This window comes from Prunus avium, chromosome 1 (assembly GCF_965620075.1).
Source record: "Prunus avium chromosome 1, drPruAviu1.hap1.1, whole genome shotgun sequence".
NCBI classification, from domain to species: domain Eukaryota; kingdom Viridiplantae; phylum Streptophyta; class Magnoliopsida; order Rosales; family Rosaceae; genus Prunus; species Prunus avium.
In genome coordinates, this window is record NC_142284.1 from 7,655,607 (window position 1) to 7,669,131 (window position 13,525).

The 13,525-nt window shown below is 40.9% G+C and overlaps 1 protein-coding gene and 1 pseudogene across 1 annotated transcript; both read left to right on the forward strand.

The window, feature by feature from the left end:
* The first annotated feature begins 76 nt into the window (after positions 1 to 76).
* LOC148297211 (glutamate receptor 2.3-like) lies at positions 77 to 9,531 on the forward strand (annotated as a pseudogene).
* Positions 9,501 to 13,102, forward strand: LOC148297212 (glutamate receptor 2.8-like). The gene is made up of 5 exons (XM_088254674.1): positions 9,501 to 9,822; positions 9,949 to 10,296; positions 10,566 to 10,861; positions 12,212 to 12,409; positions 12,665 to 13,102. Exons 1-5 carry the CDS (start codon positions 9,501 to 9,503, stop codon positions 13,100 to 13,102), a joined length of 1,602 nt encoding a protein of 533 aa, XP_088110800.1.
* The last annotated feature ends 423 nt before the right edge of the window (positions 13,103 to 13,525 follow it).

Here is a 13,525-nt window from a genome sequence, read left to right on the forward strand (position 1 = left end):
CTATCAAAAAACATTAGGTAAGAGCCATATGAGTTAAGCAGCCTTGCTTGCCTTCTACATTCCTTGCAGAGTTTCTATGGCGAACATTAAGAGTCACCTCAAATTCTTCTTCATCATATTCATCTTGTTCTTAGATCTCACCATCCACGGAAAATCCTTAACTGTTGACGAAGAAAATAATGGAACGACACTAGCACCGAAGCAAATGGTACACGTGGGTGTAATTCTTGACTTGCGTTCTCCAGTTGGGAAGATGGCTCAAAGCTACATTTCCATGGCACTTTCTGACTTCTATGCTAGAAATGCCAACTACAGAACACAGTTGACTCTTCTGTGAAGAACTCTAGCGACGATATTGTTGCTGCAGCATCAGCAGGTATACATACCATGTTATGAAGTTGTATAATTTTCATAATTTTAGCTGATTATTATACTCATCTGAAATGGTTCTTTCTTACCATGTTATGAACTTATTATATTTTAAAAATTAAAAAATAAAAGAGGTCCTGCAAGGTAGCACATGTGGGGCATGGCAGTGGAATGGAAACATAATCTTGTGGCCGAAAAACCAGTAGCAAAGAAGATTTGTAGCAACCGAAATTAGTCGCTGCCAAAAAGTTCCCCTGTTATTGTACTATTGTGAAAGAACCAAATATTATTAGAGCTACTAGATTTAGTGCAATGTCTGGGTACTTATATCTTATGACAATTTAAATTCTTTAACCTCGACAGAATTGAGTAGCAAATCTTTCCCACTGCTTGTCCTCAAATTGCTATAAATTTTGAGTTCTTTCATCATTTGTATGATTTTTACAGCTTTAGACCTGATAAAGAATGAAGAAGTGCAAGCTATTATAGGGCCCCAAACGTTAACCCAAGCCAAGTTTGTGATAAATCTTGGACAGAGAGCGCTCAAATTCCCATTCTTTCATTTTCAGCTACAAGCCCCTCACTATCTTCAACCCAAAACCGTTTCTTCATTCGGACAGCTTTAGATGATTGTTCTCAAGTGAAAGCCATCACATCCATTGTTGAACCATATGGATGGCGTGAAGTTGTGGTAATCTACGAAGACACCGAATAGGGAAATGGTTTGATTCCATACATAACAGACTCCTTTCAACAGATCGATACTGTTGTGCGAAAACACTTCCAAGACCTTGTCGTTGATGGACTACGCAACAATCACAACACAAGCTACGCAAAGATAAATCGCACACGAAACCACAAAAGCAAACATACACAAGAACACACAAGAATTTATAGAGGTTCGGCGTCGTGCCTACGTCCTCTCCGGTGATTCCCGAGAAAATTCACTAGTATGAGAAAAATCCCTTTTGTTACAATAAAGAACTCCATTTGATCTCTCTCTCTCTCTCTCTCTCTCTCTCTAGATCTCTTTTTCTCTCACCCTAGGTTTGTATATCTTGAACCCTTCTAAACCCTAGTCTAAAGTACCTATTTATATGTATAGGCCTTTAGCACAATCATACAAGGAATAGGAAACTAAAAAACCTCCCAAAACTAGGCCAAAAACCGACCTGTTTTGAAACAGGAAATCGCGATCCGCTCGAGCGCCTGCAGTTTCCGCTCGAGCGCCTGCATGCTGGGCTTCTTCCTTCTTTCCTTCATTTAGTCGACCCAACTCCAACAATCTCCACCTTAGCGAGCCTAAACACCTTTGTGAAAACCATTGATCCCTAGAACATCTTCAAACCTCTTGGAAATCGTTCTAGTAACTCCCAAGAGCTCCACCTCAATCTTCAGCATGTAACAAGATTGAGCAAGCTCAAACAATGTCTGAACTTCTCAGCTGTAACTGGCTTGGTCAAGCAATTTGAAGCGTTCTCATCTGTATGAACCTTCTCTATCGCAATGTCCCCATCGTTCACCCAATCCCTTATCCGATGGTACCGTACATGAATATGTTTGGATCTTCCATGATACACTTGGTTCTTGGCCAAACATATAGCACTTTGACTGTCACACTTAATCACCACCAGGTCTTGAGCTATCCCGAACTCTTGTGCCAATCTTTGCAACCATAATGCTTCCTTAGAAGCCTCCGTTAGTACCATATACTCCGCTTCAGTAGTAGACAATGCAGTGACTGATTGTAGCACCGATCTCCAGCTAATCGGTCCTCCACCACAAACGAAAACATACCCTGTGGTGGACCTTCTCTTGTCTAAGTCTCCCGCATAATCTGAATCCACATATCCCAACACACATGCCTTTCTTTGTTGTCTTTCAAACAAAATCCCAAACCTCTTGGTGCCCTTCAAATACCTGAAAATCCACTTCACCGCATTCCAGTGTTGTTTGCCCGGATTTGCCATGTATCTTGAAACTACACTCACAGCTTGAGCCAAGTCGGGACGTGTGCAAACCATTGCGTACATGAGACACCCTACTGCTCTTGCATACGGAACCTTACTCATCTCATCCTTCTCTTTGTCAATAGAAGGACTCTCTTGGGCACTTAGCCTGAAGTGCTCCGCCAAAGGAGTAGACACGGGCTTGCAATCCAACATATTGAATCTTTCAAGTACCTTAGCTATGTACTTGCTTTGTGACAACCACAACTTGCCCTCATCTCGGTCTCTCCTTATTTCCATTCCTAGGATCTTTTGTGCGGGTCCAAGATCCTTCATGTCAAATTCCTTCCCAAGTTGGATCTTCAACTCTTGAACCTTTGACATATCTTGACACGCAATCAGCATATCATCCACATAAAGTAGTAACAGAATGATCTTCCCATCCTTGAACACATGAGAATACACATAGCAATCCGATTCACATCTTCTATACCCAATCCGCAGCATATAAGTGTCAAAGCGCTTGTACCACTGTCTTGGAGATTGCTTGAGCCCATACAAAGACTTCTTCAACCTGCAAACCAGATTTCCCTTACTTGCTTCAACGAACCCTTGAGGTTGACTCATGTAGATATCTTCCTCTAAGTCTCCATGGAGAAAAGCTGTCTTTACATCCATTTGCTCCACCTCCATGTCCCACTGTGCCGCTATGGAGAGCAATAACCGTATAGAAGTATGCTTTACAACCGGGGAAAAAATCTCATCATAATCAATTCCTTCCTTCTGTAAGTATCCCTTCGCCACTAGACGAGCTTTGAATCTAGTTGGCTCCTTCTCACATATTCCTTCCTTCTTCCTAAACACCCACTTGCAGCCAATCACCTTTCTGTCTTCGGGTTTAGGGACAAACTCCCAAACGGAGTTCCGGTGTAGAGATTCCATCTCATCCATCATAGCACTCATCCAACTTTCCCACTCCGCACTCTCAACTGCTTCTTGGAACGTAGTTGGGTCTCCTTCACTTATGTTTAGAGCATAGTGAACTGCGTCCGTCTCCCATCCAAACCGTTGAGGAGGTTTGATGGTTCTCTTGGGCCTGGACCTTGCTATGGATGGTGGCTCCACCTGATCTTGAGCCTCTTCTTCTTCTTCATCTTGAGTTTGTTGTTGTTGTCCAAATTCCTCCACCTCAGTGTCGGACTCCACTGCTTCATGGACGTCTCCAATTGGCTGCAAACTCGAAGTACCCCCGAACACTCTACTAGATGATTATGTAACGGTTGTTTCTATCCCAACAACATTCTCCTTCACCTCTGGTTTCTTGACTTTAATCATAGGCATAGTCTTCTAGTCAAAGACAACGTCTCTATTGAGTACCTTCTTCCGGTTCACTGGATCCCATAACTTGAAACCCTTCACACCACTCTCAAACCCGAGGAATATGCATTCAAGAGACTTTGGCTTCAACTTGGTTCTCTCATCACTAGGTATAAGAGCATAGGCACTGCATCCAAATACTTTCAAAATAGAATACTCAATAGACTTGTTAGACCATACCTCTTCCGCACACTTGAAATCAAGATACTTTGATGGTGACCGGTTAACCAAATAGGAAGCGTGATTAACCGCCTCCGCCCAAAATGGCTCGGGCAAGCCTGCATGAATCCTCATGCACCTCTCACGCTCCATGAGAGTTCTATTCATCCTCTCTACGGCTCCATTATGTTGGGGCATCTTCTTCACGGTAAAATGCCTCTTGATACCTTTGCTCTTGCAAAACTCCAGAAATTTGCTATCTTTATATTCCCCCCCATTGTCACTCCTAAGGACCTTGATCTTCCTTCCTGTCAGGTTCTCTACTTCTGCCTTCCACACCTTGAATTTTGTGAAGACTTCGGATTTCTCCTTCATGAAATAGACCCAAACCTTTCTAGAAAAATCATCCAAGAAAGTAACATAGTACCGAGCTCCACCCAATGACTTAACTGGCGCGGGCCCCCATACATCCGAGTGAATATAGTCAAGCACTCCCGTGCTCCTCTTTTCCTTGTCTTGCAGCTTGAATGTCACTTTCGACTGCTTCCCCATGGTACAATACTTGCAGAACTCAAGTTTGCAATTGTGCATGCCCTTTAGAAGCTTCCGTTTGTGCAACTCTTGCATGGCTCGCTCACTCATGTGCCCTAGCCTCAAATGCCAAAGCTGAGTATCATCTTCTGAGTTCTTCTTGGTAGATATAACTGCTCCACCGGTCACTGTTATACCACATAGTCGATACAGGCAGTTAGGTTGAATCTCCCCTTTCATAATCACGAGTGAACCCTTCGAAATTATGAGCTTTCCTCCCATACACTTATACGAATAACCATTCTTGTCAAAAGTACCCAGGGAGATGAGATTCTTCTTCAGCTTAGGTATGTACCTAACCATACCCAATGTTATAACCACGCCGTCATGCATCTTCAATTTGATTGTACCTGTTCCTTCGACTCTACAAACTGAGCCGTCCCCCATCATAACTTCTCCGCCAATGTCCGTCTCATATGTGTCAAACCAAGACTTGTTTGAACACATGTGATACGAGCACCCGGAATCCAAAATCCAATCAGAAGCAGAAACCCTAGAAGTAATAGCAAGTGCATCAGTATTAACAATGCTATTAGTAAGTAAAAGCTCACCGTCGCTCTCTTCCGCGACCCCGGCTTCATCCGGCTTCTTCCCTTTGTTTCTCTTCTATCTCCATGTAGGGCAATTCTTCTTCCAATGATCCTTTGACCCACACTCGAAACAACCATCTTTCGCCTTGGATTTTGACCTTCCCTTATTGCTCTTCTTGCCCTCACGCTTGCTTGATCTACCTCTCTCTCCGGACTTGACCACAAGACCTTCACCTTGAGAGACTCCATCGGAACGTTGAACCATTTTGTCATGTGTCAGGATGTCTTGCATGACCTCTTCATACTTCAAGGTTCCCTTCCCGAACATAAGCGTCGTGCGAAAGTGTTTATAAGACGGTGGCAAGGATGTCAACAACATCACGGTCTTGTCTTCCGACTTATAAACCTCATCCATTCTCTGCAAGTCAGCAATACACCTATTAAAGGCGCTTACGTGCTCCATCATGCTTGCGCCCTCCTCCATCTTAAGAGAGTGAAGCTCTTCCTTAAAGAAAAGCTTGTTGGACAATGATTTTGACGCAAACATCTCTTCTAGATTTTCCCATGTTTGCTTTGTGGTGTCTTCCATCGTATTACACAACACCTCATCGGTTAGATGTTGTTCGATGGATCCTCTAGCAAGCTCGTCTAGGTCATCCCATTCTGCATCTGTCATGGTTACCGGCTTCTTTTCCTTGCCTTCCAAAACTTTGCTGAGACCTTGCTGCTCAAGAACATGCTTCATTCTTCTTTGCCAAAGCGTGAAGTTCTCCTTGCCGGTGAACGGCTTTAACTCCACCTTTGTGCTTGATACCCGTTGTGACTTAGTACCGGAACATTCTTCGTCCTTGTCGCCTACCATCTTCAACACACCGCCGCTCTTAAAGTTATAAGAGCACTTGGGCATAAACCAATGCCCGCCGCAACTAGGCTCTGATACCACTTGTTGTGCAAAAACACTTCCAACACCTTGTCGTTGATGGACTACGCAACAATCACAACACAAGCTACGCAAAGATAAATCACACACGAAACCACAAAAGCAAACACACACAAGAATTTATAGAGGTTCGGCATCGTGCCTACGTCCTCTCCGGTGATCCCCGAGAAAATTCACTAGTATGAGAAAAATCCCTTTGGTTACAATAAAGAACTCCCTTTGATCTCTCTCTCTCTCTAGATCTCTTTTTCTCTCACCCTAGGTTTGTATATCTTGAACCCTTCTAAACCCTAGTCTAAAGTACCTATTTATATGTATAGGCCTTTAGCACAATCATACAAGGAATAGGAAACTAAAAAAACCTCCCAAAACTAGGCCAAAAACCGATCTGTTTTGAAACAAGAAATCGCGATCCGCTCGAGCGCCTACGCCAAGATGCCTCTGCCGCTCGAGCGCCTGCAGTTTCCGCTCAAGCGCCTGCATGCTGGGCTGCTTCCTTCTTTCCTTCGTTTAGTCGAGCCAACTCCAACAGATACGAGAGTACCTTACAGAAGTGTCTGTTAGTATGAAAACTGTATTGTCATTTCCTAGACTCTAGCATAGGTCGAGAATTAGGGTGTGAATATCTTTTACTGGAAGTTTTGGCACAACACATTCAATCCAGGATTTTTGAAGTATGACTTGATCGATATGAGGAACTTGATTTCAGGTAAATCATGACATAATCATGCATTCATTATAGGATTCCTAATTGGAGTTATTTTCACTCAAACACTTTTATGTTAACCCTATTTTTAATAGGATTAGATTTTATCTCTTGAGATTACTTTCCTAGTTAGACTCTATTTTGATTTAAGTTAAAATATTATTTTTCATCTTTGACTTGGAAAGCACATTCTATTAATGGCTAATTGGTTTCATTGATTCACATGGTTTCCTTGTATAAACAATTGATTGGATTGCAAATCATAAGCTGACGAAATCATCTAGGATTCTAAGAGTATCAAATTGAATGAATGGCTAGATATTGATTGGTGGCTGTGAGCACCCTTCGTGAAAAGTGGAGAATAGGTTTTGTATAAAACATTGGTGTGCGTATCTTTTAGAAAAACAGCTTTCGACATATTTGGTTTTGAGCATATAGAATTTTTAAGAGAAAACTGTTATGCATATTTTTTTCAGATAAGTCATCAAGTGTTCCTTGTTTACTTGGTGATTTATCAAATCCTTTCATCATTCATATTGCATTCATGATCATATGCATGTCGGTGACTCATACGGTTGAGGGCACCAAGACTGTGGTGGCGGTTTTCCTCCGGCGAGCTTAAAGCAATCGTGACCAGTATTGCATTCAACATAAGGAGTGTCGAAGATCATCCCGTGACAGAAGTTGAGTTACGAAGAAGTCGGTAAACATTATCTAGAATATGTCTAGGATAAGTGTGTGAGTACTTGTAATCATCGTTCTATAGTGGATTTGTGTTGGACTGAAGAGTCTCGTGGATTTTCCCCAAAGGTGAGGTTTTACCACATAAAATAATTCTCTGCGTGTTCCTTTATTTATTCTCAGCACGTTTCAGGATTGATAAGCCATATCAATCCTGCTACCGAAGTTTATTTTTTGTTTATTGATTATAATCTTAAATTGGCCTATTCACCCCCCTTTAGGCATTTTTAGTCATCCTACAGGTAATTTCAGTGTCATTTCTCCATCATCGAGTCCCTATCAAATTTTGAGAGAGCATACCAAGTTAATATGGGAATGGAGACAAGGGTAATCTTGGTGCACATGACTTATTCACTCGGATCAAACAGGATGACTGAAGGGTATGCATGGATCATAACTGCTGGGCTATCAACTTTATTGCATCCAGTGGAGGCAGAGGCCATTGATTCAATGGAAGTTGTGATTGGTGTAAGGCCCTATGTACCAATGTCAAAAACTCTTAAAGATGGAAAAGGAGACCATCGTTACCCAACATTGGCAAGACAAAGCATACTACTTCACGGATAAACCTCTTTGGCTTATGGGCTTATGATACCTTCTGGGCTCTAGCTAAGGCTGTAGAACTGGTTGACCAGGAGGATAGTGTTGGAAGTTTGAAAGCAAATGGAGTCCCACATTGGAGAAACCAAAAGGTTTCTCATGCTTTATAAGCATGAAACCTTTACACCAATTAAATAAGAAATTGGTGGTATGATGGACTTGGATGGTTGGCTTGCATGATGGGCTTGATTAATAATAATATTTAATTAATCAAGACTTGGGCCTTGGGCCTTAGGGCTCTTGGGGTCTCTTCAGATAGCCCGAAAATAATATAAATATTTTTATTTTTATTTTCGGATTTCTCTTTGCAGAAGTTAGATTCAAACCAAAAGACTTATCTTTTTGTTTGAATTTTGAACACGAATAAACTGTTATTAACTGCAATTTCGAAGGGGTGCGAGTCTGTTATTAAACAGAAGTCCTATGCCACAATACGTACATCTTTTTCATCCATTTCTTATTGCATTAAATTTTACAAACTGTATTGGAGAGAAACACACCACAGTTCGCCAGAATCCAAGGATCCGGTGCTGGACCCTTGGATTATAGATAGTTGAATCCTGGGAGATAGACGCCTGTTGAACTTCAAGCACTGAGAGGAGGCGAAATTCTGTCTTTAGGACATTGCGAAATACGCAAGCCTCTATCTACAATAAAAGTCAGTTTTCTGTATTTACTTTCTGTTTATACTATTAAATTATCATTGTAGTTTGCTGCTGTTATATTTCATCTGTGTCATCTTATAATATAAGCCATTTATTGATTTTTCCTAACAGATAGTTAGTCGACAACTGCTCGAAAGCAGAAGAATAGTAGTGCTACAAATGCCGGTGAAATGTTAGGCATAACTCTCTAAATCGGGTGCAGCACTTGTGAACAAATTGCTTACTACCAGATTTGAAGGCCTAAGTGGACAGTTCAGATTAATTGGTGGACAGTTTCAACCAACAGCCTTTAAAATATTCAATGTGATAAGTAAGGGAGAGACAGTTATTTGATATTGGATCTCCAACACTAACAAAGAAACATTTGATGATTTAGTTCAATCAGCTAAAGTAGCATCAAACTATTCCATGGTTGATCATGAGCTTATGAAAACAAGAGATCTTATCCGGCCCAGAAACACATATATTGCACCGAAGGGTTGAGTTATACCTGTTACTGGCAAAAAGTTGAGGATCGGCGTACCTGTGGCAGCTGATGGTGTCAAAGAATTTGTGAACATAGACTGGTCTCGTCATGACAATGATCCTCAGAGATTTTCAGGGTTTTCTATTGATGTCTTCCGGGCGGTCTTAAAAAGAATGCCATTTGCTGTTTTGTATGAGTTTGTTCCATACATGAATAGTTCAACAAAAGAAGCTGCTGGGACTTATGATGAGCTCCTTTCCCAGATTATGCTCAAGGTATGTTGGTGTTTAATCCTATCCCTCTCTTTTATTTCTGAGTTTTCAATTTCAAACACACCGGTGTTTATAAGAGCGAAAATTAGTTTTGATAAGAGACCTCTTTGATTGTTTTCAGTCACTTATTTGAATATGAAAGTGCAGAAACTTGATGCTGTGGTGGGAGATACAGCCATTTTTGCAATAGGACATCCTACGTTGATTTTATACTTGAGTGAATCAGGCGTTTGCATGGTGGTGAAAGTTAAAAATAACGAAACAATGAATATTTGGATTTTCCTAAAGCCACTTAGTTGGGATCTTTGGTTGACATCTGAGGCCGCCTTCATCTTTACAGGCCTTGTAGTATGGATTCTTGAACATCGTATAAACACAGAATTCAGGCATGGTTCACGAAAGCAACAACTTGCCACCACTCTTTGGTTCTCTTTTTCAACTCTTGTGTTTGCTCATAGTAAGTCTTGCTTGCCACAACTCTTGTTTCTTTTTCAGCCAATGGGAATACGGTTTTTCATGTTTGTTCCTAAGTTGAATTTTTCTTCAACTGATCTCTACCAATTTCTACTTTCCTGTATATCAGAGGAGAAGGTGCAGAGCAACTGGACCAGATTTGTGCTGATCATATGGATTTTTGTGGTACTTATTTTGACACAGAGTTACACTGCTAGCTTAGCCTCATTTTTTACTGTAGATAAGTTGCAGCCAGCAATTGTTGATGTGAATGCGCTCAGACAAACTGGTGATTATGTTGGATACCACAAGGATTCCTTTGTGAAAGATCTTTTAATAAGCCAGTTAAAATTTGAGGAGAAAAAGCTGAAGGCTTATTCTTCCCCGGAGGAATTTCATCAAGCACTGTCCAATGGAAGCAAAAATGGAGGGGTTGATGCTATCTTTGATGAAATTCCCTACGTAAAGCTCTTCCTCTGTAAGTATTACTCCGGATACAGTGGTTGGACCAACCTACTAAACTGATGGATTTGGCTTTGTGAGTCTCTTTATTCTTTGGATGCATGATATACACTTGTTTTCATAACGTACGTACTCAGACCTGTGCGTGCATACGTCTGCGTGTGTTGTTTGAATCCAGAACTCTTGCTTATGTTTTGTGTTGATATTGTTACATTGTCATGTTGCAATTATTCATAACAAACATGAGGAAATTAATTTTCTTCTTTTTTTCATTTTCGATTTCAGGCCTTCCCACAGGCTCCCCACTTGTTGCTCATGTTTCAAGGGCAATCCTGAATGTGACTCAAGATTATAGGGAAATGGAAAAATTGCAAGTCAATTATTTTCCAGATGAAACCAAACGTCAAGACGCAAGTTCCACATTCTCTTCAGACAATTCTAGTCTAAGTGTGTACACTTTCGGAGGCCTCTTCATCATCACAGCAATGATTTCGATTTCTTCATGCTTGATTTATATAGTTTGTTTCCTCCACAAATACTGGCCTGCTTTGAATTCCATTCATCCAGAAGCCTCCCTCTTTGTAAGAATATCAATGATGTGTTGGAAAAAATGGCTCACCTAAAGGATATAAAGGTTTTGGCGCTCAAAGAGAGAATTTGAAACTGCCTAAAAGCGACCGGTCGCTGGGAAGTTGCGACCGGTCGTTTCTGGCAGATTCGAGGTCTGGAGCTAAACCAAGGAGCGACCGGTCGCCAGTTCTTTGCGACCGATCGCATGAAGCACGAGCGACCGGTCGCCTGACATTTGCGACCGGTCGCTTAGAAGCAGATTCAAAGTCTGGAGGGAAAACTTCTGGCGACCGGTCGCCCATTCCTGACGACCGGTCGCTCCAGTCGTGCTGTGATGTTTTGCTTATGTATTTTCAACTGTCTTTTCAATGGCTATCGCTTTCCACAAGTTTGCAGGTGCTTAATGGATCACTTCTGATGTAAAAGAGGGTTGACTACCTGCTGGATAGTTGGGAGAGCACTCATGGCTAATTGGTTATCCTATTTTGATTAATCTCCTCTCCATTTTCTGGTTTAATGGAGGTGGCTGAGTGGGATTGTATTACCTACCTAATCTGACCCTTAGTCTAAGTGGTGACTAAAAGGAAAGAACGTGGAGGACAATCAGATATCCTATCTCTTGTCCATTGGCTTGTGTAGGTAATGGGGTGAAGTAAGATAACACAAGGGTGAAAGCATGTTGAACATATGTAGTGGCAAAAGCTGGAAACTAGTAGAGAGTTTTTTGAGAGAGTTTCAGAAAAGCCAAGGGAGAGAGCAAGAGAGTTCTCTAAGTGTATCAAGGTGTTGAGCAAGGGTGTGAGAGAAACAGATTGTGAGGGTAGTGTTCTAAGGGGGTTTCCTTTGTAAACCAAAGTTGTAACCTATCTTCATTAGTGAAATTTCTCAAGGTGATCACCAAAGAGGATGTAGGCAATTTGCTGAACCTCTATAAACACTTGTGTCATTTGTGCTTGGTTAATTTCTGTGTGTGTGTGTGTAAGACTCATCCATCATTGAGTTCTTTGTCTAAAGTCCATCAACAACAAGATCTTAAAAGGGCAGTGAGTTAGTCATTAATTCACAACATGATGATGATATTGCCAAGTGTCAACAGATAAATGAGTAAGCTGTTAGAATGTGGTTAGAGTTGTTAGCAAAGTGAGTAGCCAGCTAAGACTGTAGTTAGGCTGATATAAAGATTGTAATGTGCTCAGTTAGAGCTTAATGAAATACAGAAACCTACAATTCCTTCTCTGAAATTCTCCCTGCTTCTACAGTTTCTTTACTCTGTTCTTCAATGATTTCGATTTCTTCATGCTTGATTTATATAGTTTGCTTCCTCCACAAATACTGGCCTGCTTTGAATTCCGTTCATCCAGTTATTACAATTTGAGGAGAAAAAGCTGAAGCCTTATTCTTCCCCGGAGGAATTTCATCAAGCACTGTCCAAAGAAAGCAAAAATGGAGGGGTTGATGCTATCTTTGATGAAAGTCCCTACTTAAAGAATTTCCTCGCCAATTACTGCTCAAGATACATTGTGGTTGGACCAACCTACAGAATTGATGGATTTGGCTTTGTGAGTCTCTCCTCATGAATGACTTTTGTAGGCCACAATGAATAGAAGCTAATATATTGAGTGGTTATATGGTTTCAGATTTGAATGATTTTTTTGTAGAGAGGATCTTTGAGAAAATACCTATACATACATGTTTATATATATGGCTGACAAATAATTAGACACATATGCATATATATACATGTGTGTCGTGCACATGCGAGTGTGTGTTGTTTAAACATGAAGAAATTAATTTTGTTTCTTTTTCTATTTCAGGCCTTCCCTCGAGAGTCCCCTCTTGTTTCTTACATTTCAAGGGAAATCTTGAATTTGACTCAAGATTATGGGAAAATGGAAGAAATGCAACATAAGTATTTTTCATATGAAACCAAATGTCAGGACCCAAGCTCCCCATTCCCTTCAGACAATCCCAGTCTAAATGTGTACAGCTTCGGAGGCCTCTTCATCATCACTGGAGTGATTTCAATTTCTTCATGCTTGATATATATGGTTCATTTCCTCTACAACCACTGGCCTGCTTTGAGTTCCTTCCATCCAGAAGCCTCTGTCTTGTCAACGATAACAAAGCATTTCATTTTCGACCGAAAAGATAGCTCTGTGCTTGCTATAGAGCAAACCAATCAAGCAACTCATGTAAATTCTGTTTCTGTAACAGAGGCTAGAGGAGACGATGCTTTGCCAAATATAGTGTAATTGAGAGAGTTGAGAATGTATAACAAGAAGAACAAGATAGGTTTTGCAGAGAATTCAAATCTGCCAATAGAATTTCTTACTTGGTGAAGGGTTAGATATACAAGTATACAAGGTGATTATTAGTTACAAACAATGCACAAGACATGGAGGGAAACATGGAGAGTTTCCATCCCTAAAACAAGGAATATGAAAACAAGGAAAAGTAACAAGGTGGTAGACAAGCCATTTAGGGATGTCTATGTTTTGTCTTTGTCTTTACTAACACTCCCCCTCAAGTTGGTGCAAAGATATCACGCATGCCCAACTTGTCCAGTGAGTCATGGAAAACTTTACTTGATACGGCCTTCGTCAGGATGTCAGCAAGTTGGTTTTCCGAGTTTACAAATGGAAACTTGATTATACCCCTTTCTAGTTTCTCTTTGA

Coding starts and splice junctions, on each gene's coding strand:
- LOC148297212 (XM_088254674.1), top strand. CDS start 9,501: ATGAAAGTGCAGAAACTTGATGCTGTGGTGGGAGATACAGCCATTTTT. Junction 9,823..9,948: donor AACTCTTGTGTTTGCTCATA/GTAAGTCTTGCT, acceptor CCTGTATATCAG/AGGAGAAGGTGCAGAGCAAC. Junction 10,297..10,565: donor CTACGTAAAGCTCTTCCTCT/GTAAGTATTACT, acceptor TTTCGATTTCAG/GCCTTCCCACAGGCTCCCCA.